This window comes from Musa acuminata, chromosome BXJ2-5 (genome assembly GCF_036884655.1).
Source record: "Musa acuminata AAA Group cultivar baxijiao chromosome BXJ2-5, Cavendish_Baxijiao_AAA, whole genome shotgun sequence".
NCBI lineage: Eukaryota > Viridiplantae > Streptophyta > Magnoliopsida > Zingiberales > Musaceae > Musa > Musa acuminata.
In genome coordinates this window covers 7,818,009-7,840,382 of record NC_088342.1, presented here as the reverse complement: position 1 = coordinate 7,840,382, position 22,374 = coordinate 7,818,009, and the positions used below count along the sequence as shown (strand labels likewise).

The following is a 22,374-nucleotide window of genomic DNA, read 5'->3' as shown; positions in this document are numbered from 1 at the left end:
TCTTCTTGCATACGAGGTATAGGCCATCGTGTTTCACCGATGAGAAGCAAATCGATAGCTCAGGACTGAGCCCTCTTGTGAGCTTCTCACAGCCTCATTTTACGCATTAAATCAAGTAGAGATGTGTTTGTGAAGCACAATAACATTAAAAAATGGCAATTTATTTTGTATTCTGTGTAGGTGCCATTTCCAATTTCGATTGGCGGCCTGCTATCTGCAGTGGTTTTCCTTCTGATCGTGAAGCAATGAATTCGAGTACTGAATAAAAAGTAATGAAGCAATGAAGTTTTCTCTTAGTTCCCTAACATGGTAAGCTAAAGTTCCTCTGCACCAAACTTGTTCACAGATAATAATCAATTTAATTAGGTTAATGCGCGCATGTTTGTTCACAGAGCATGCATCCCTTTGCCTTATCTGACAACATACTTTGCATCTTCTTACCCCAGGTTCGAAGATACCTTCCATTTAAACCACCTTTAGCAAAAGCTTTTTCCTACGGTTCACAGACAGCAGGAGGAGCATAAAGAAAAGAGGAAAGTAGCAGAATACTCTTTGAGACCCATCAACATCCCACCGAGCACAAGCCAAAAGAACAGGGTCGATGGTGGCACGAGGAGAAGAAGTCCAACCTTTAATTGAATGTTGTCTCACTGAAATCCATGAAGTTCCCATCTCCTCCGACGCCGTCAAGCTCCCTAACCTGGATAAGGCCAAACTTGCGCAGTTCTGAACTAAGCTTTCTTCTTGACTGATGAAGAAGGTTATTGCAGAGAATCTTGCAAAAGAGTAGATTAAGGGAGTGCAACATATGTTCGAGAACATGGATACTGATCGTAGTAGCGATACCATTACCTTCGAGGAACTAAACACTGGATCGAGAAGTCTGGGATCAGGCTGTCCGAAGCTGAAATCAAGCAACTTATGGATGCAGTAAGGTTGCAAAGTAGTTTTCCTTAACCTACATTCGTTTTCCTGTCACAATCAGATGTGGACAAAGAGTGCGAGTATTGACTGCATTGGATTCATGACTGCTACCATGCATCGCCACAAGCCAGACAATGATGACAAGTGGTGTTCCAGGTACAGTGCTAGAGATGAACGGAGAAATGCCAAGTCACATCTTGTACAGTATCACCCTACATGTATGCTTATGCCTTGATGGTAGAATCAATTATGAAGAATTGGAAGGTCACATATGATTCTGGAGAAAGCAAGGGATCCATCCCAAAGTAAAAGTGTGTATATCTGGTAAGCAAATAATGGTGTTTCGGTTAAATATGAATTGCAGAATTGAATCCAGGTTTCTTCGACTCACAGAGCAAGAACAGAGTAATTGTCTCCTCCATTGATCCATGACACTGTTGGCTTACGCTACATAAACAGTTCTTCCATAATTCCCTCGTCGGTGTGAGGCCAACCTATTTAGAGCTTAGATCACGAGAATCCATCCCAGAATACAGTCGGTCCACCTGTTCTGAATAATGTCACCGTGCTGGTCTCCCTGCATTGGCTTCAAGAACTCTCCGGTCACCTCGACAAGATCTCGTTGCCTTGCCGTCCTACTCGTACTGCGCCCATGACTGTGTAACGCCACTGTGGCACCAACACAGCAGGACAAACACAGTAACTTAAAGGATCCTATTTGGTTATCAGTGTTTGGGTTGGCAATGAAGGCTGCTGCGGGAGGGCAATCGGCAGAGCAGGCAGGCTTGCCCCTTGCTGCAAGGAAAGAGGTTTTCCATGATTCGAAAGCGGCTTTCGGTACGAAGACTGACCCCATCTTCTAGTCTTCTCCACATGCCGATCCCATATTCTTAACTTCAGCAAACATGATCATCAATGCCAATCAGTAGATTTCAACCACCCCACTATTATATCCCTGTCACGAGTCACATGCGCAACCCTAGAAAGAAGACGACATTGAAGTAGCTGAGGTCCCAGGCATCAGCGGCATCCGGAGCTTGCTCAGTGATGGCAGTGACAGGGAAAGGCGATGCGATGTCAGTGGCCACGAGGAGAGTTGCCGAGATGTGCGATGGATGAAGGGTACTCATGGCTTTGTTGATTTGCTATTTCCTTGGCATTTGATCTGCTGACTTGACTCCTGCAATAGAAAGCTTCATCGGACGAAAGATTTGCTGCCACCAAAACGCCGTGCGCCGCTGGTTTCATATTCTATTCAGGTTTGGTTCCGTCGTTATATGTGACACCGAAAGCTGAGAAGAGTATCAGAACCGGAGAGCATCAGAAGCCACGCCTTGGAAACATGAACATGTCGTCGGAGTTGACCGACAAACAAAGCGTTTCTCTCCAGTGTGCAATTCTCATTTTCAGTTGAATTATATTTTCTGTCATCATAAATAATCGTGATAGGGAGTCCCAACACATACATACATACAACACTAATTCTATATATTTTTTCAAGTAAAAAGCAAATCTATTTAATCAAAACATTGCGGTTAAAAAACCCATCCTGTTCTTCTCCTTAAAAACATTGCAATCTGAATTCTTCAAGGAGAAATATATTTAAGAGGTTAAACGGATGGTCGAGACGAAAAAAATACGTCGAGAAGAAGATCAATAATCCAAAGAATCAATAATAATAAGATACAGCCCGAGAAAATATTGAGTATAAAACTCGATGCGATTCGATGCTCCTTATTTATATTTATATTTTTTTAAAATTTCACTATATAAAAAAATAATGAGACTCTCCGAATCGATTCTTCGATTCCTATAGATATATTAAAGAACACATATGAGTAGTCAAAATATATTTTCTTCGTATTTTTTAATCAAAACCTGAGATATATAAAATATTTATAGAACATTTGATTTTTTCTATACTTGAATGTTTTATATTCCAAGTAACATAATTCTAAGAACAATTTAATTTCTATTGCTAACACACCGAAGAAGGAAGGAAAGGGAAACAGAGGCCTCGCTTGGTGCAAAAAACTATCCTTCACCCTTCACTTTTCCAAATTCCATTTCCTTAATCAATTAAAGCTACCGGTCTTCTCTTCCTCCTCGTTTTCTCCCTTCTTTTACTTCTCCATAATTTTCTTCTCTCTTTGCTTAACGTTTACGTAACATTCATAATAATAACATCACTCCTCCTTCGTAGAGTGATGTGTGTGATCTGCTACCGAACCGTTTGGTAGCACTCACCTCTTCCTTGTTCTACGGCCAAGTCCTACACTATACACTCTGCAGATAAGCTTCCTTCCAAGCTTTCCATTAGCATGGTAGCATCTACTTCACCCCTTTCATTATTTGACAACTGCCTTCGTCTCCACGCACTATCCAACTAAAAAACTTGATGACCAATCCAACTTGTAAATAAATATTTTTGTGTTGTGGATGGATGTGGGATGAGTTAAACGATGGCTTAGAGACATAACCACACCATCTGCAAGAGTGGTGCTGGGGGATAACACCGGCCGGCCGCTCATGACCGACAGCACCCTAATCTAAGCTTCTTCTTGATGCAGTCTGTTGCATGGTCACGAAGAACGTTGACCGAGGACACCCCATTTGCTCTCTTGCTCGTAATGTCGTGAGCGCAGATTAATCATCTTGTCGGCCGCCCTCTTTCAATTCCTTGTGGTAGTACCTGCGGTCATCCACAATACAGAGCAAGCGGAGGGCATTTCGTGTCTTCTCTTTCACTCGACCTCCTACTTCAAAATTGAAGAAGCTGCAGACGACGTTTTCCCAACCGCGAATGCTCGTACTGAATTCTGCCCTGCATGAGCTGTCTCATTTATTATCCTCACGATATTTAGGGCACTGCTAATTCTGAGTGCTACTAAATGGGCCACCTCATGAAGGACGGAGGTACACATTCATTTGTCTCAGATTACATACAATACAAGTTCACGCCCATATCTTGAGCCACAAGTCAATTCCACGCCCATGATCCCTCGGGTCAGTTTCAGTCCATTCTTGTGTGATTCGAGGAGGAGGAGGAGGAGGAGCATTAGTTGGCATGTCTCCGTGAACTCAAAGAGAAAGTGCTTGTTGAGCACTTCACTGGTACTCATTGCACATCCGTGGTTTTCTTGCTGCGAGTCATTTTCTTGCAACCATCACCACAGAGAACCAGTGAAAAGGAACCGAGGAAGCTTCTTTAACCTCCGGCGTAGGTAGGACAACGTAGGCTTGCGAAAATACATTCATAAGGTCAAATACATTTCGTGCATGGGGGTCGGTTCTGCTCTTCATTCGCTCCCTCACTCTCAACATTTAAGCACCTCTCTCATGTATGTCTCCCTCTCTCTCTGTATATATTACCCTCACGTCCACAGCCCATCCCACCTACTCCTCAACAGTAGGACATGGATTTCCTTTCCTCCTCATCCTCTTCTTCTTCTTCTTCTTCTTCTTCTTCTTCTTCTTCTTCTTCTTCTTCTCACTTCTCTTCTTCCGAGGGCAGAGAGAGTGACGGATACAGCTTCATGGTCTTTCAGATGTTTGGGAGAGTACTTTGCGCCGTAGTCACCTGTGTCTTCGCGATAGGTCGATTATTTCTCTTCTGACCCTCTCTTGCCTCCTCCTGTTTCTGCAGTTTGCCGCTGTCGGTGTTGATTGTTTCCAGAAGGGATGTCTCCCTAATTTTCTCATCCCGCGAATATTTCTTTTCCGTTAGAGAGAAATAACATGGAGAGGGTGATGAATTGCTTGATTATTCCTACAATTTTCCACCCGAATTGCTTAATTTTCTCTGGATAACTGTCTCTGTTCCCGTGCCGATTCCTATTCTTTTCTTGAATCATCTAAAATATGCTTGTAGATCTTCCCAAGTATGAGTTCTTGAGCTCCTGCCGCTTCATACAGACGAGATATACCAACAAATGGTTCTCCTTGTCATGTTGTGCAGTTGGTTCATTGGTCGGGGCCATCACAGGTGCTCCCATAGGCCTAGCGACTGAGAGCGGCCTGCTGCGAGGGGCTGGAATCGGAGCTATTTCTGGTGCCGTCTTCTCCATCGAAGTAGTTGAATCATCTCTTGACCTCTGGAACTCCCAGGAGTCAGGGATTTGGAGTGTTCTCTACGTGGTAATTCTCCAACGCTTGTCCCTATTCTTTTGAAGCCTGAGCTTCAGATATTGGCTGTGATATCACAACCTTTTAGTGGCGCAACTCCGAATGCTTGATTCGAGTGAGTTCTAATTTGAGTTCTACAGATGGACATAATCTCTAGCCTATTGAGCGGAAGACTGGTTCGGGAGAAGGTTGGCCCAGCTGTACAGAGTGCAGTACAGAGTCAGGTATGTTTCTCTACCTGAGTCGCAGAGATTCAAACCTACTGAGACTACCCCTACCATGTGGTTTATATACGATGAACGTCCTCAGATGAGTGCTCTCAGTTTGCCCTTCATGGAGAGTCTCGATTTCTTCGAGACCGGAGGCATCAGAGGATTGCCCATGGATGCAATCGACAGAATTCCCAAGTTCAGAATTACTACCCAAGACCGTGAGGACGCAACAGGGGAGAAGAATTGCTGCTCGGTCTGCCTGCAGGTAGGTTTTACTGCTCATGAAACTTGTGCTGCACACAGCTACCATTCACCTCACCTTTCATCTCAGGACTTACAAATTGGAGAAATGGCGAGGAAGTTGCCCCACTGCCACCACATGTTCCATTCGCCATGCATCGATAGCTGGGTCATCAGGCATGCCTCTTGTCCACTGTGTAGGCGGGATGTTTAGATCTCTTCTCTCTGTGAATTTTGGTATGTACAAGCTTGCTTTCCTCTCTTTCGAGTCTCTCCTTTTACAAAACCAACAAGGGTGTATTCCCCTCTTTCCTTCTCGCTGATAAGCTAACACCTCATGTACTAGCTTTCCTCATCTTCCCCTCAAACAAGTACTTGCCTCTTTTGTGATGGTAAAGTCCTCCCAGCTTAATATATTTCGTTCTTGGTGAAACTAAGGATGTGTTTGGCTTGAAAGAGAAGAGAGTTACTTCAACCCATCAGGCTTTCTTGGCTTTTAATCAGTTCCATCCTTTTCAACGTGAATAAATGCATATTAAAGCGATGCATGCACAGTCAAGAAATGTGTACTGTTGTTAGCTTTTACTGCGTATGATCTTTATGCAATACATACATAGATTTGAAGAGACAAAGAGTATGGCAAAACAAGGTGTCATTTTTCCTCCGATGAGTAATTACATGCAGTCGGTAAGTAGCTGATGGATGATTCTTTGGATTACGCTACGACATGGTTGGCCGTGACATTTGGAAATGTTGCCAACACAGGAAGCTGAAGCCCCATGTCATAATCGAATTCAACAGAGGTCTCCTTGTCTCTGTATTCTGTCTTCTTCCTTCTTCTTCTTCTGTATCTGCTGCAGGCGCGGCGCTGTGTGGGTTCTGCAACAGCACCAGAGGCGGTTGCATAAAGGCATTAAAGCATGGGCAATTGATTATGACATCCCGCCCAGCAAGAAAGGAGTAAGAAATTAGCCACTGCTACTCTAATTTTAGCAGCAGCAAGCAAGAACAATAACCCTGCGAGCAAAACACTCTTAGCAGATAGAAAACACGGTAGCATATCCTACTGCTTGTTCTAAGCTTGCACAGGTAGGCGGACATATGTCTTTCCACCCCAAACGGAGGAAAGTATAAGTTTTCACATCAAATTATCTTTGTATACTAAATCTTGTCTGTGTGAGAGTAAGACATAGATATTGCATGCTTATGCATGATTCACGATTTAGAGTCATCGATAATCTCAGAGATCCAATCCCCTATCTTCTTTTCACGACTCTTTTTATATGTTGTGTGTGATCACTGCAACGAGATTCCCTGCATGGATGGCCACCACAAGCTTAACAAGATCTATTGTCTGATGATGACAAAATTAGGTCAGGTGGGGATTAGAACGTAAAGGTCAACCATGCACAGACCGGTCGGAGGGTTCGTAATCCTCCATCCACTCCCATCGCAATCGTAACCTAAACCACTTCTCCACCGCCATTATCGCCATTGGACACGATCAAATGGTCCCATCCTACGAGTGCGAGGGACCCATCAGTTGACATGGCTGCCGCGATCGCACCGGCACGATCCAACTCTCCACCGATGGCATTCTTGCGTTGCAAGCGGAGCGGCGGTTGCTGCCAATGGACCAATTGTTGGACCGGCCTTCGGCTGTGGTTCAATTTGGTGGGGTGGGGGAGGGGGGAGGAATCGTTCCCTCAAATGACGGTGGTGCGGTGATGTTATCGGGTCGGATCCGTCTGCATCCAAATAATACTAACGTTTTGACTAATTCCGAATCGGGTTTCGGTAACGGAGGTCATTTCCGGGGGGAGATGAGAAAAGGTGAGTACAATACGCCTACCCATCGTTTACCTGATCTGCGCATCTGCACTCGTGTTTGTGTGGTGGTGGTGGAGCCCGTCGCCGGGGCCTGCGCCTCGCTGTCTCTGAGCTCTATTTGGTTGGATTCTTTGGGGGTTCTCTGTCTCTAATTTGTTCGTATCCCATATTTTTTTAAGCTCCCTCTTCTCTCCGTCTTCTTCCCTGCCCAATGGCTCGTCCGAATCGGGCCGGGTAATCGAGAGCAGAGCGAGAGGAGCCTCCTTTTTTCTATCTGTCCTTTTAGCTCTCCGCTTTGTTCGTTCCGGAATCCTTCGGCGGAGATACAGAGATCTCTCCTCCTGTGTGATTTGCTTGATCCCCGCCCGAAAGAGCCCAGATATTGCGTAATTTTCTTCGGAGAAAGGTCGGAGGTTTTTTCCTTGTTGTGATCTTTAATGAAAGAAAGGACAGGTTTTGATATGTTATTCTTGTTTATTTGGAGGAAACGCAGGATGCGTTCTTGTGGAAGGTAGGAAGATTGAGATGCTCTTTTATTTCTTTCGGATCAGTCGTTGGTGGTATTGAGAGACTGCCGAATTCGAAGCGGAAAGCAGCAATTTTGTTCTGTTTAACCGACTTGGCAATTTTGGAGCTTGGTAGTGATATTTTCGCTGTTTTGCGCTTTTTTCTTTATTTCACGTCCCTTCTTCTTCTTCTTCTTCTCATAATCACTAGGAATTAAGAGAGATATGGGGCTTCCGCGGTATGATTTGTAATTGGTCAAGAACAATTTTTTTGATGTCGTCGAAAACCCGAGGCAGTTCCCCATAAGATGAGGGATGACGGAGAGATTTATGAACTTCCTAAGGTCCTGCTGGGGGCCGTCGTCACGGCGGCACGACCACTCGGGCACCGACGCTCTTGGGCGGCAAGACGGGCTTCTCTGGTACAAGGATATAGGACGGCTTGCGAATGGGGATTTCTCCATGGCCGTTGTCCAGGCGAACAGCTTACTTGAGGACCAGAGCCAGATTGAGTCGGGTTCGCTGAGCTTGCATGGGCTCGGCCCCTACGGGACCTTCGTGGGGATCTACGACGGACATGGTGGCCCAGAAACATCCCGGTACATCAACGATCATCTTTTCCATCATCTCAAGAGTAAGTTTCTGAAGCTGGAGTGTGAACCTTGTTGCCGTTGTGTACTTATTTATGTGGATGGTGCATCGACATCCTTCAATGTCCTGATCAATAGTTCTCCCTTAATGAGTTTGTGTTAGCATTATTCTGACCTTAGAACGCAATTTATCTTGACACATGGTATGATATGATTTTTTTTCCTAATGCTTCTGGTGTAATCAGCTCCATTTTGTCTCCTAGCTTTTCAGTCATATTCTAGGATTTGCTACAGGATAAGATTTCCATGTGCTATATAATTCGTGCTGGTCCTTTTTTGGTCATTCCGATGTATAAAAATGTTAATTCTTTATATGAACTATAGCCAAAAATCACCCCAGATCATGCCATCTGATATATATGTTGCATGGCAGGATTTGCATCGGAGCAACAATCAATTTCAGCTGATGTGATACGGAAGGCATTCAAAGCGACGGAAGAAGGGTTCCTATCTCTGGTAACCAAACAATGGCCTGTGAAACCTCAGATAGCAGCCGTTGGCTCCTGCTGTTTGGCGGGCATTATCTGCAGCGGAACCCTATACATTGCAAACCTCGGAGACTCCCGTGTTGTTTTAGGTAGGCTTGTCAAGGCAACTGGAGAAGTTCTGGCTGTCCAGTTATCAGAAGAGCACAATGCAGGGATTGAGTCAGTCAGACAAGAATTGCATGCCTTGCATCCAGATGATTCTGAGATTGTAGTTCTAAAACATAATGTTTGGCGTGTCAAGGGAGTCATACAGGTAAAAATTAATCAAATCGTCGTTATGCCAATTCATATTTTTGTTATTTTCCCTGGATGAGTATTAATCAAATCTAGAACTTTATGATGGACGAGTATCAATTTGGAGGAATTAGTTTCTCTTTTTAAGTATATCTCTTGCTGATTTTTGGTGGATGGATGTCCTCCACTCTATCCTATTGTCATCAAGGTCACATTATTCATCCTTTAGGTCTATGTTGCATGTGTTTCTTGTATCGATGCTTTTAATGGACAGGTTTTCTTTTCACGACAGCCTAATTTCTATATGGGTATTGGTGTTGATAGAAGATTGCTATACATCCTGTGTAAAGCATTCTTCTGATTAGATGTTCATATTTCAAAATGATGCATGGTTACTTAAGAGTGATCACAAATAGTATCTCAAAAACGCAATGCATACTACGGTATAAATTGAAATTCGATTATGCAAATAGAATTAATGAACAAAGTGTGGCATGCATGCAACTCTGAAAAGTTTACAGAGTTGAGATATTGGCAAAGTCTGCAATTAAATATTGTTAATTTTGGCAAAGTGTGGCATGTATAAACATATATTTCCTGATGTTCTGTTTGTTATCAGCAGTAGGTACTGTAACTCTGAGGCGTTTATGATCTTGCTTGCAGGTTTCTAGGTCGATTGGAGACGTGTACCTTAAGAAAACAGAGTTTAACCGGGAGCCTTTGCAAGCAAAGTTCCTTCTTAGAGAGCCTTTCCAAAGACCAATTCTTAGTTCTGAACCATCAATTTCTGTACTACCATTGCAGCCGCAAGATCAGTTTCTGATATTTGCCTCTGATGGCCTTTGGGAGCATCTAAGCAATCAGGAAGCAGTCAACATCGTTCAAAATAATCCATGCAGTGTATGTTCTTCATCACAAAATAGCTAGTTGTTAAACTGGGAGCACAACTTGTATATCACAATGAAGCCACATTCAATACTTATATGATCCAGAAATTAATTGCGAGAGTCTAACTGTTTACCATTGTTTGAGGGGAGATCTCAATGACAGAAATAGTTTATTTCTAACGGCATGTGAATTTATGTGAATAAGAGTTTGTAGTGGGCATGCACAATTTTACATGTTAATACAATCATGATAGTTGAATAAGTTTCTGATCGTGAACTTTCATTACTGATTTTTTTTTATAAACTAGAATATCATTTTCTAGAAGAACGGTTTCAGATTTTTAAGGCAAAGAGAATTGCATCCTTTTTCGTTGAATGTGAAATTATCTAGAACATTTTCGGATTGTAGAGTGAAATTCCTCAATTAGGCTAACCATGAATGTCCGAGCTGATATGGGGTTTTCTAACTTCAATTTGTTTTCCAATATTTAGCTTTAATTTTAAGTTGATATTGTGCCTTCTTCCAAAAGATAACATTGTTACCCAAAGCTTTGCCACCTTTTGTCTTTCAGCTGTAATGCTTCAATCTGCAACAGGAACTACATCATTAATCCTTGACATTGATTCTTGCAGGGAATTGCTCGGAGGCTTGTCAAAGCTGCACTACAAGAAGCGGCAAAGAAAAGAGAGATGAGGTACTCTGATCTAAAGAAGATTGATCGTGGAGTTCGCCGGCATTTTCATGATGACATTACTGTCGTCGTTGTGTTCCTCGATTCAAGTCTTACCGGCTGGGTCAGCTCACACAAAGGTCCAACAGTGTCAATAAGAGGTGGTATCGATCGTCCTGCAAGTTCTCTTACATCTTATGCAAGTGCGAAGCTCGGTAATTCTTACTGAAGGCAGATCATGTGGTTTCATGTTGTACTAAATTAAAGCACACATTTTTCCGTACTGTTTCGATCGACTCTTCTGCAAGCGATGTTTTGCAGATGGTCAATTATGAATCTCACACCCTCATTAATTAAGGGATGTCCATCTTATCTTTTATGAACAGCAAGGAGAGGAGAGATAGAAATGTGAAATTTTGTTATCCAGGAACTTGTGGTTCTTTTTTGTTATATATTTCCATTTCCATTTTTCCATATATTTTTTCTTTTGGAATGTGTACAGCTCTATATATTGTAGGAAAAGTATGCACTTTTCCTTGCAATTTAATTTTCCGGGCATAATGTTCATCATTCCATACTAATTATGAATTGCATGAGAAGATGGGAACAAACATATAGCAGCACACCAATGCGGTTATTATGCTTATCCAAAGTTTGCCTTATAAACATTGTTGGATTCGGCCGCACTCGTGTTTAGTCATTTGAGATGTGGATTTCAATGAAAGCAGAGATGGTGAAACTTTGGGCTTTTGTCATGTATAATGCGCATAGTATTTGTGTTTATACAGCTCGACTTCTATTAACATCGATATGGTAATCCCCCCATTCCACGTGAATTATCATCGTTTGTGGTGACGCTATTATATGTTCGTGCAACCTGACAGCCTTTGGTGAAGCTTGCGATTTATATTTAGCTCGCAAATGTATCTTATTTCTTCATGAACTCCATTAATTCTTAGCTCAAGCCGATTAATTCGCAAATGTAATGTCATGTGATGTGATGTAATATAATATAATATAATATAATATAATATACTATAATATAATATAATATAATATAATATAATATAATGTAATGTAATGTAATATAAGATAATGTAATGTAATGTAATATAATATAATATAATATAATGTAATGTAATGTAATATAATATAATGTAATGTAATGTAATATAATATATCATTTAATGTAATATAATTATAATATATGCTCGAGCCGTCAACCACAATACATTTTGCGGTCACTGCTGCGCATCTCGTGCAGCGGAACTGCTTGATCCAATGGCGACTCTCCCCTCCAAAGGCATCACCGTTCCCGCATCCCTCCTCCTCCTCACCGCGGCCGCCGCCCTCCTCCTGTTCCTTCTTCTGTCTTCTCTCTCCCCTGCTCCCTCCTCCTCGTCTGCTGCATCCTTCTCTTGCCCTACCACCTCCGCGGCCTCCTCCATCGCTGCGGCCACTGGACCCCCAGATCCGATCTCCCCGACCCTCGACGACATCGCCTGGCTCAAATCGCAACTCGTCCTCAACTCCATCCAGGAACCCCCATCCTCGCCTGCCGCTTGGCATTCCCTCCGCAAGGGTATCAACCCTCGCACCCGCGACCAGCAGCTCGAAGACCTGCGCCGGTCGATTCCTCTCCCATCGATCGACCCAAGTCCCTCACTTTGGTCCAAGTCCTTCAAAATAAAATCTGATTTTGATTCGTTTTCTGCAGGTTCAAGGGCGTCTCTCACTACAAGGGCGACGACGCCGAGAATCACACGGCCCTCCCTTGCCCCGAGGAGCTCCTGGTGGAGGAGCACCACAGTAATTACGGCGAGCCATGGGCCGGCGGCCGTGACGTCTTCGAGTTCCTCGCTACCGCCGCCAGTCTCTCGCCCGCCGACCACGTGCTCGAGATCGGGTGCGGCACGCTCCGAGTCGGCCTTCACTTCATCCGGTACCTCGACCCGGCCAGATTCCACTGCCTCGAGCGGGACGAGCTGTCCCTCATGGCCGCGCTCCGCTACGAGATCCCTTCCCAGGGTCTCCTCCACAAGCGGCCGCTCATTCTCCGAGGGGAGGACATGGAGTTCGATCGATTCGGGTCCGACGTGCTCTATGATCTCATATATGCCAGCGCGGTGTTCCTCCACATGCCCGACGCGCTGGTCTGGGTGGGCATGGAGAGGTTGTCAGCCAGGCTAAAACTCGAGAAAGGTCGGATCTTTGTGTCCCACAACATCAAGTTCTGTTCACGATTGGGCGGCGATGTGTGCACCAACAGGCTCACGAATTTGGGATTGGAGTACGTTGGGAAGCGTACACACGATAGCTTGTTGTTCAACCATTACGAGATCTGGTTTGAGTTCAGAAAGTTAAAAGCTTAGGGTCTCCATGGTTGCTGGAATTTGGGGGTTTCGGTTGTAGGCCAGGGAGAACGGGCATCGGCATATATCAAGAGCAAGGCAGTGATTGCAAGACACTGAAGGAAGATAAAGGAGTGCCTTACATCTTCTCCTCGTTACAGGCGCAGATACACCTGGTGAATCTGCATCATTGATCTTCTCCTCCTGGGAGTTCGGTGGATCTTGCCATGCGTGTAAGAGTTCTTCATCTTCTGGAGCAGCTCCAGAAATGCAGTAAGTAAGAACTGTGTACTTTTACTTGGCTCTGAGGAATTCTTAGAATGCAAATTATTTCTTTTTTTCCGCTGGTTGATATTTGGGTCAAATTGTTAACTACGAGGATTCTTTGGAATGCTAGCGTAGATCGATCTGCATTTCCTTCTCCTCGAAGAAATTTATGAAGAGATCTGAATAAGATAAAATGACAAAATCACCAGCTTTAAGCCTTCATTCAAGGCTGACACCGAAGAGAAGGAAAAGAAGCTTCAACTGATCATACCATGAAGCATATGTCAAACTTAATGAGTTGCATTGGTCTATCTTCTCAAACATAGGACCCAGATGAAGATATCATCAAGTTATCTATGCCAGCAGCTTTCTATCATCCATCAGACTTGCAAATCTTGTGGAAGTTCTGACCAACCAATTCGAACCAATTCCTACTTATTTCTAGCTCCTTTTTACCTGTCTCCAATCACTGCCAACAAGTCTCAAGTCAACTGCTAAAGTTGGTAGATTCCATGAAATCTGATTTTGATCCTTGGATGTATTCTTGATCCACCAACCCTTCATGAATTCTGGAAACCAATGGATTCGAGTGTTCATGAATTTACAGTCAACATTCACAAGGAATGCTCACCAGTAATCACCGCAAGAACAGCTTCCATCCTTGAAGTGATGAAACCGGTTTGTATCTCTTACGAGTATCTCCCTGCCCTCGAAGCTTGATATGAATTTTATAGCAGCATGACAGTCTCCACATATTCGAAGATTCTTGATCACCCGAAGCGTAGTCCCTGTCGGCGTGCTAATGAGTCCCAATGCTACCGCTAACTTCTCGCTGTGCCCGCACAGGATCTGCTCTTTGTCTTGCTCCTCCACATCCTGCAACACGAAGTCGGTGCTCGGGAGGTACCCCAATCTCTTCATCTCTACACTAAGCTTCTCCAACCTCTCGGCAATCTGGCTCATCTGGGGATGTGATTTGTCCCCAGCCAACAACATGTGCACCTTGTTCTTGATCTCGATCCAGCTACATCCTGGGTCTTTCCTCACTCCCATGTTCTTCATGACATCCCTCATCCTGTCCACCCCCTCCAACATCCCTTTGGCAGCATAGATGTTTGAGAGCAACACGTAACTCCCGGCATTTCCAGGCTCCAACTGGAATAGCTTCTCTGCTGCAATCTCTGCCAGCTCGACATTGTTGTGAATCCTGCAAGAACTGAGCAAGGCTCCCCACACACAGCCATCTGGCTCAAGTTGCATCTTTCTTATCAGACCATACGCCTCGTCTAGCCTTCCCGCACGACCGAGGAGGCTAACCATGCAGCCATAATGCTCCATTCTGGCAGTGATCCCGTGCTCTTCCTGCATCTCACCGAAGTAGCGCTCTCCCGCTTCTGTTAGCCCAGCTTGACCACAAGCAGAGAGCACACAGGTGAAGGTTATATGGTCGGGCTTTAGCCTGCATCTCTTCATCAAAAGGAACAACTCAATTGCATCCTTCGCCTTTCCGTGCATTGCGTACCCTCCGATCATTGCATTCCAAGAGGCCACGTTCGGTGATGGCATTGCATCAAAGACGACTCGAGCATCCCTGATCCTACCGCACTTTGCATACATATCCGCCAGAGCGCTGCCCACGAACACATCCGCGAGAATGCCCTTTCGAAGAGCAAAGCTGTGGGCCGATTTCCCGTGCATCAAGGCTGCGATGTTTGCACAAGCCGGCAACAGACACGGGATCGTCACCGCATTCGGCTCCACCCCAACAATCTGCATCTCCCTGAAGAGCTCCAATGCTTCCATGTCCTTCCCGTTCTGCGAGCAACAAGCCACGATCGAGGTCCAAGACACAACATTTAGCTCCACCCCTTGTGCTTCGAAATTGCTAAATGCCTTTAGAGCGTCATCAACACGGCCGTTCCTCGAAAGTCCAGCAACGAGAGCATTGCAAGAGCCGACATCTCTTTGGCCCGCCTCATCAAACACTCGGACCATCTCCTCCGGGCGACCACTTTTTCCGTGCATATCGACTAGAGCACTGACGACGGAACTATCGGCTCCCAGTCCTGTCTTGGTGACATACCCATGAATCTGACTTCCGATCACAACATCCTCCATGTCACCGACCGCCGAAAGCGTGCTCGAGATGCCGACCGCATCCATTTCAAAGCCCTCGGAGTGCATTCTCCGCATCAGCAGCACAGTGTCATAAGGACGCCCACTACGGTTGAAACCCACGATCATCCCATTCCAGGTGATCGGATTTGGCTCTGTGCCGGAACTTCGCATGCGTTCGAGCATCCGCAAAGCCTCGTCTACGTGTCCGTAAGTCGCGTAGCCAGCTATCATAGCGCTCCAGGTCACGATGCTCTTTTCCGCCATTCGGTCGAACACTACGTGCGCGTCGGCCATCGCTCCACATTTGAGGTACATATGGACGAGAGCGGAGGCGACGAAGGGGTCCCCTGAGATGCCAGCCACAAGGGACAGGGAATGGAGCTGCCGACCGAGGGCGATGGAGGGGAGAGCGGCGCAGGCCTTGAGAGCGGCGGGGATGACGAACGGGTCGGGAGCGAGGCGAAGGGAGAGCATGGAGGGAAGGAGAGAGAGGGCTAGCGAAAAGTGGCGAGATCGGACGAGGGCGGAGATGAGAACGGAGAAGGAGAAGGGGTCGGGACGAGGGAGTGAGCGGAAGAGGAGAGCCGCATCGTCAAAGCGGAGGTGACGAGCGTAGAGGGTAAGGAGCTTGGTAGTGGGGTGGGCGTCGACGGGGACGAGGCCGCACTTGAGGAGGCCGGCGTGGGCTTGCTGCGTCTGAGGCAGAGAGGGAGAAGAGCGTTGGAGGAGAAGGTGGAACGAGGTGGCCATGTATGTGGAAATCGCTCTGAGAGAGATGCTGAGAGTAGCGAGTGAGAGTTCTTCTCATGCTACCACGAGGCACGCATGAAACGATCCTTATGGCTCAAAAACAATTTTTGATTTGATTTGAATTTTTTTTATTGTACCCCACACAAATAAATATTTAATTAATTTTATTAAAAATATTATATAAAAAATAATATATGCCGCTCACACATGAATTCAAATATAAGGGATTTAAACTTGAGACCTATTATGTATAGGGCTAATTTAGTTAGCATTTTATAACATCAAGGTGAACTTTTAAAAGTTATATTTGGGACTCCATAATTTTAAAAATACTATAAGTTAGTTGACTTTTAACTCAACTATGTTTCTTTGATGGAAAATAGTGTACATAACATCGTGTGCAAAATTGGTACAAATAGACAATAAAAATAAAGATATTTCGATTAAAAAATAGGATTATATTTTAATTAAATTAAATTCGACTTGCGTTACGGATAAACTTTCACCGTGAGACCCACGAGGATCACTAGTTGTATAATTATATTTATATTAGTAATGCTATGATTTAAAAATCGTGTCTCTATCGACTTACTCTTCCTCGCCTTCTAATTCGATCTGTGATGCAATGATGCGATGGTTCTAGCAACGTCATTGCCATCCATTGTTGTTTTTATCTTCCTTACTATCTCCTTCTCCTTCCATGTCTCTTGTGACTTCCTCCTATCTATCACCACTTCATCTCCATAGCCACATTAAACTCCACCACCTTGACCTAACCCATCGACTATCTAATGAATCATGTCATCCATGAGCTCCTCGCATCCCTCTGCCACCTCCAATCCTTACTTCTCCTGTATTCCATCCTCCTCTCCGGTGTTACTTCTCATCTTTTCTAATAATTCCTCTACTATAATCAGTGGCGTCAAACTCTTCTACCTCTTTCACACAAGTGTCACTTCTTTAGCCCTCCACTTTGGCTCTTCCTTCTGAATAATATTCACCATATTCATCCCTTCTATACTTTGGCATCACTTTGGAGTCACCTTCGTAATACCCTAGTCTCACTCACGATTAGGAGTGTCCACTAATCAATATGACTCACCTATGAATCATTCTCTATCGCCCATGATATCATCATTTTTATTAAGATCATCAAGTTTTTAAAATAATTATGTAATTATTTTGATCATCAATTTCACATTCTCTATTGCCCATGACATCATCATTCTCGACCGAAACACTAAGGTCTGTGCGCTCCATCATCCATTTCTATCGAGCCATTGGGTTCTTCCGCAAGATATTTCCCAAGACATTTAAAATTGACCACTTAAATGATTCTTGTCGACTGACATCAACAATTATTCCCAACTACTTGCGGTACTGTTAAGTTGCATGATTGATCTGACCGCAAAGTGTGCACTATTCACATTGACCCGAATCAGGTTCGGTCAAGACGCTGACGGACTCCAACTATTATTCGACCAAAGACTTTGCTGGGTCAATTGTCCATGTTTGCAGTTCAAGTTTGTGGACTTGACTCGCTCATCGAACACGTTGACCCAACAGTCCCAGTAAGTTTCCCATGCAACCGAGGGAGGAAGGTGGAAACGCAGGTGACTGCTTCGTGTTGTAGGACGAAGCTTCGGGGATGAACACGATGACTCCATGGAAGTTTGGCCATGGCCATCTTTTCTTCAGGCAACATATAATAACGGGCCTTGAACTAACCGAACCATATGGATCAGATGTTCTACTCCTTCACCTTCTCAAACCTGTGTTGGACAATCAAGATCTATATTAATAATATTAAAATAAAAAGTATTAATATTTTATCTTAACTTTGATAGGTTGAGTCGATTGGTATGTTACCCAAGACATTTTCCACTTATATTTCAACATCGCATCAACTTCTGTACATTTATTTTGAAATAGATAAATTGTTAGAATAATATACCTTTAATCCTTTTATATCAAAAGAGACACAATTAGCCTCATCATGATTTTGGGATTATCGGTTTTGTCTCGTGAAAAATGAAATTATATGCAAATTGTTACGGGTGATTTTAGAATTATTAATTTAGATTATACTTTTCAATATAATTTAAAAAAATATCATTGACGTCTTTATCAGTACGATGTGATCCTGATTTGAAATCATTCAAATGAAAAACATCTTCTTCGAAGTTGTTATTTGCATAAAAATCGAAATCGGGAGAAGCTTTCCGAGCTAGTCCCTTCGATGCTTTAGTTTAGTGTCGATGTCCACTTCTCTAACTCTAAGTTCTCTTCTACTTACATGGAGTTACAAATTTATTTGTATACCTGATCTTGAGGAGACTGAATATCCTATAAAAATTTTATAAGGGAGACGATTTACAATCAATCTAAGCTGCCCCTAGACTCTTGAGAATATTTTGTAAGGGAGACAGTTCGTAATTATCCCAAGTTATCCCATGAACTCTTGTGAATATTTTTATTAATATTTCACGATGGAGACAGTTCGATAATCGACTCCCGCTACCGTTTATATTCCTATCCACATGGGTAAACGGGTGTCAGGTTTTCTGAGATTTTTTCCTCCCACGAGCCTTACATGGCATTTACATAATCGATGATGATTGCCTGATTATATATTCTTTATCATAATTAAAATCATTATTTTTTTTCTTAATCATATATATATATATATATATATATATATATATATATATATATATCCCGTTCAAAAAATATAGATATGTCGATCTTCGTCGGTTGTCGATGATGTAGACACTAATATATACTTCAAAAGAATTCAGAAACATAAACTTCAAATAATCGACGAAAACATAAAAAATAAATCTTATTTTTTAGTTGGCGTAGTAAGGAGGACTTGAAGAGTCAGCACTATGCAGTACGATTGCATTCATTCATTAACATACATATGGGCCATATGACTAATCACATCCATATTAAAACTGAAAGCTACCTATCGAATCTCCTTCACGCACATGAAACGGGGCCCATCCCTCGTGCTATGATGTTTCAAGATGGGGGAAGGTTGCATAGTGCAAACCATACCTCTAAATAACTATACATAATGACTTCTTCCCACTGGACAACCTAATCGGGTCCCACCATAGCATCGGACCAACCGCCGAGTCATTGGTCCGCCCAATATGAACTCCTCCTGCTTGCGCTAACGCGCAGATCACATGGAACACCAAAAAACTCGGGAGTTTCCAAAACAATGTCAGTCCATCCACCAAGAAATTGAAGTGCAAGTGACGGCCTGTGTACTGACGATTAAACTCGTCCTTTTTGCACTGCAATAATAATAACGTTTGACTCGACGCGCCACAACATGAACCGCTTGGCACGTCTCGATTGGCCAAACAATTGCACGGTTGCTGTTTGCCATTGCTGGTCCTCGGTTCACCACCTACTTAAGCAAGAGAGGCATAACCACATGGGAGTGCAGCGCAGGAAGCAGAGGTCTCTGAAAGAGGGGTTGTTGTGCCTTTGACTCTGAGAAAGGGTGAGGTGTGGGGCGGGGGGGATGGCAGAGACGACGCCAAATCACACGCAGACTGTGTTCGGATGGGCAGCGAAGGATTCATCCGGAAAGATCAGGCCTTTTGTCTTCAAGAGAAGGTGATGCTGCTTTGTCGTCGTCTTCTTTCTCTGTTTCTTTCTTTTTCCTGCTTCTTGTTCTTGTAGAGAAGGCCTTGACCGGAAAGGAATGGGTTTGCTTTGGTCACCATAGGGAGAACGGAGTCGACGACGTGACGATCAAGATACTCTACTGCGGGATGTGCCACACCGATCTCCACTACATCAAGAACGACTGGGGAATCACCATGTACCCTGTTGTTCCCGGGTACTCTTTCTCTTTCTCCCTCTCTTGAAGCTACCGAAACCTATGGCATTCAATTTCCTGTCACCGAGAGTCAGATCGACAGGTGACGCATGTCAGAGATGAGAGGTTTTACGATCTCTTCCGCATAAAGACATGTTGGAAGCAGTGCGGACATCGAATCAAGGCTAAAGTAGAGTTTCTACTCCTCGAATCAGCTGTAATTGCTGATTGGATAGTCTATGATGCGAGATCGATGCATAGTCCCACTTGAATGGAGTCTAGTGGCGTTTCTTTTGTGGGAAAAGAGATCGTATTAGATTTTTTTTATGATCTTAATTAATTGATTAAGATATATTAAAATTTTAATTATATTTTGATCAAAATAATTAAAGCTAAGTGACGTCTTTGTAGATTTCATATGATTAAAGCTAAATAAATGAAAATATTTATGGCAGGCATGAGATAACAGGCATAATCACCGAGGTTGGGAGCAACGTGAGCAACTTCAAGGTGGGAGACAGAGTAGGGGTAGGATGCTTGGCTGCGTCGTGCCTCAAATGCGAGTTCTGCAAGGATTCACAGGAAAACTACTGCGACCAGCTCCAGTTCACATATAATGGCATCTTTTGGGATGGTAGCATCACCTACGGCGGCTACTCCCAAATGCTGGTGGCCGACAACAGGTCAAATCCACTTCATGGATTTGTCATCTCCTAGAATCCCATCCCTTTTCTTGGTCTGTGATCTTGAAGTTTCACCACCATAATATGTTTCAGGTATGTGGTGCACATTCCGGACAGTCTCCCCTTGGACAAGGCAGCTCCGCTGCTGTGTGCAGGGATCACCGTGTTTAGCCCCATGAAGCAGCACAACATGCTGCAACCAGGCAAGAAGCTGGGTGTCGTTGGCTTGGGTGGGCTGGGTCACATAGCTGTCAAGTTCGGGAAAGCGTTCGGGCTTCACGTGACCGTGATCAGCACATCCCCCTCCAAGGAGACGGAGGCGAAGATGCGTCTGGGCGCTGATGATTTCCTCGTTAGCACCGATCCGAAACAGATGCAGGTATGGATCGATCACCCTGGTGAACTGTAGCTGTCATCATATCGGACTCTCGAGCTTAAGAGAGTCCCCTGGCTTGGCGTCAGGCTTGTACGAGGAGCCTGGACTTCATCATCGACACGGTGTCGGCGAAGCATTCGCTGGGGCCAATACTGGAGCTGCTCAAGATCAGGGGGACGTTGGCTCTTGTGGGAGCTCCAGATAAGCCAATGGAGCTCCCATCCTTCCCTCTAATCTTTGGTGAGTTGACATGGAAATCCCAAACGAGTGGTGGTGTGCAAAGGTCGACGTTTTTGTTAGTGATGGACCGGCGATGTGATGTTGCAGGGAAGAGGACGGTGAGCGGAAGCATCATCGGCGGGATGAAGGAGACGCAGGAGATGATGGACGTGTGCGGGAAGTACAACATCACTAGCGAAATCGAGCTGGTGACGCCCGACCACATCAACGAGGCATTAGATAGGCTCGCGAGGAACGACGTCCGATACCGATTCGTCATCGACATCGCTCCCAAGACCAACCTCTGATGTCGCCAAGACGAGGAACGATGGCTCTCGTCTCGGTGTCTACTTCCAAGAAGGCTCCTTTCATTTGCTTGTATGCCACTAGTTTGGATTCTAAGATCTATGTTATGTAGCCAAGAAAGCAAGAGAAGCTTGTGGTCGAACTCGTTAGAACAGAAGTATTTAGCATCACTTGGAAATCAGCATTGGCAGATCTTAAAATAGTCATGATTGATTTCAAGAGCCCATAAAACAAATCCAATGGGCAAGCAACTAAACAACAGATATCAGCAGAAGAATCCGAATCCGAATCCGAGGTGGTGGAGATCCACACGGGACGCAGACCATTGTTAGTAGGTCGTCCGACATGTTAGGGATTGATACCTGATTCTAACATATAATGTTAGAATCATTAAAATTAACTCCATTAATTTTTAGAAACTAAAAATTAATGGAGTATATAAATGATCAAATGTTATAGGTAGTATATAAATATGTTGACATTAGTGGTTTTCGATTGAAATATCATGTTGATTAGACATTTAAGGTGATGAAAGAATTAGTCGATCGATATGTCGAGCTGATGAGATGGTCAATGAGAAGTTCGATGAGGGTAGAGTAATAGAGTTATTTTAAGAAACTAAAAATTAGGAATAGAAAATTCGTCTCACTTTTCATGGAGTTTGTCGACTACGAGTTATATCCTACTTGGATGCATAAT

At 44.0% G+C, this 22,374-nt stretch overlaps 5 protein-coding genes across 7 annotated transcripts; 4 read left to right on the top strand and 1 right to left on the bottom strand.

Annotated features, from left to right (window-relative positions):
* Positions 1–4,291: 4,291 nt before the first annotated feature.
* LOC103984546 (NEP1-interacting protein 2) lies at positions 4,292–6,004 on the top strand. Of its 2 annotated transcripts, XM_009402063.3 has the most exons (5): positions 4,316–4,521; positions 4,883–5,061; positions 5,190–5,273; positions 5,359–5,526; positions 5,593–6,004. In XM_009402063.3, exons 1-5 carry the CDS (start codon positions 4,341–4,343, stop codon positions 5,713–5,715), a joined length of 735 nt encoding a protein of 244 aa, XP_009400338.2. In that variant the 5' UTR covers positions 4,316–4,340; the 3' UTR covers positions 5,716–6,004. The 2 variants fall into 2 exon arrangements, with proteins under 2 accessions (XP_064964544.1, XP_009400338.2); XM_065108472.1 differs by having other exon boundaries at positions 4,292–4,521; positions 5,359–5,891.
* Positions 6,005–7,372: 1,368 nt separating this feature from the next.
* Positions 7,373–11,243, top strand: LOC135612324 (probable protein phosphatase 2C 60). 2 transcript variants are annotated; one of them, XM_065108470.1, is made up of 5 exons: positions 7,373–7,737; positions 7,825–8,471; positions 8,861–9,228; positions 9,873–10,109; positions 10,730–11,243. In XM_065108470.1, exons 2-5 carry the CDS (start codon positions 8,153–8,155, stop codon positions 10,994–10,996), a joined length of 1,191 nt encoding a protein of 396 aa, XP_064964542.1. In that variant the 5' UTR covers positions 7,373–7,737; positions 7,825–8,152; the 3' UTR covers positions 10,997–11,243. The 2 variants fall into 2 exon arrangements, with proteins under 2 accessions (XP_064964542.1, XP_064964543.1); XM_065108471.1 differs by lacking the exon at positions 7,373–7,737 and having other exon boundaries at positions 7,830–7,969; positions 8,049–8,471.
* Positions 11,244–11,988: 745 nt separating this feature from the next.
* Positions 11,989–13,460, top strand: LOC103984548 (uncharacterized). The gene is made up of 2 exons (XM_009402065.3): positions 11,989–12,395; positions 12,485–13,460. The coding sequence occupies exons 1-2, from the start codon at positions 12,049–12,051 to the stop codon at positions 13,137–13,139; spliced, it is 1,002 nt and encodes a 333-aa protein (XP_009400340.1). The 5' UTR covers positions 11,989–12,048; the 3' UTR covers positions 13,140–13,460.
* A 112-nt stretch (positions 13,461–13,572) lies between these two features.
* On the bottom strand, positions 13,573–16,329 carry LOC135612323 (pentatricopeptide repeat-containing protein At1g20230-like). Its single transcript, XM_065108469.1, has one exon. The coding sequence runs from the start codon at positions 16,251–16,253 to the stop codon at positions 14,013–14,015; it is 2,241 nt and encodes a 746-aa protein (XP_064964541.1). The 5' UTR covers positions 16,254–16,329; the 3' UTR covers positions 13,573–14,012.
* Positions 16,330–19,711: 3,382 nt separating this feature from the next.
* Positions 19,712–21,856, top strand: CAD5 (probable cinnamyl alcohol dehydrogenase 6). The gene is made up of 6 exons (XM_018826409.2): positions 19,712–19,886; positions 19,999–20,112; positions 20,547–20,774; positions 20,868–21,153; positions 21,237–21,390; positions 21,478–21,856. The coding sequence occupies exons 1-6, from the start codon at positions 19,792–19,794 to the stop codon at positions 21,675–21,677; spliced, it is 1,077 nt and encodes a 358-aa protein (XP_018681954.2). The 5' UTR covers positions 19,712–19,791; the 3' UTR covers positions 21,678–21,856.
* Positions 21,857–22,374: the final 518 nt, after the last annotated feature.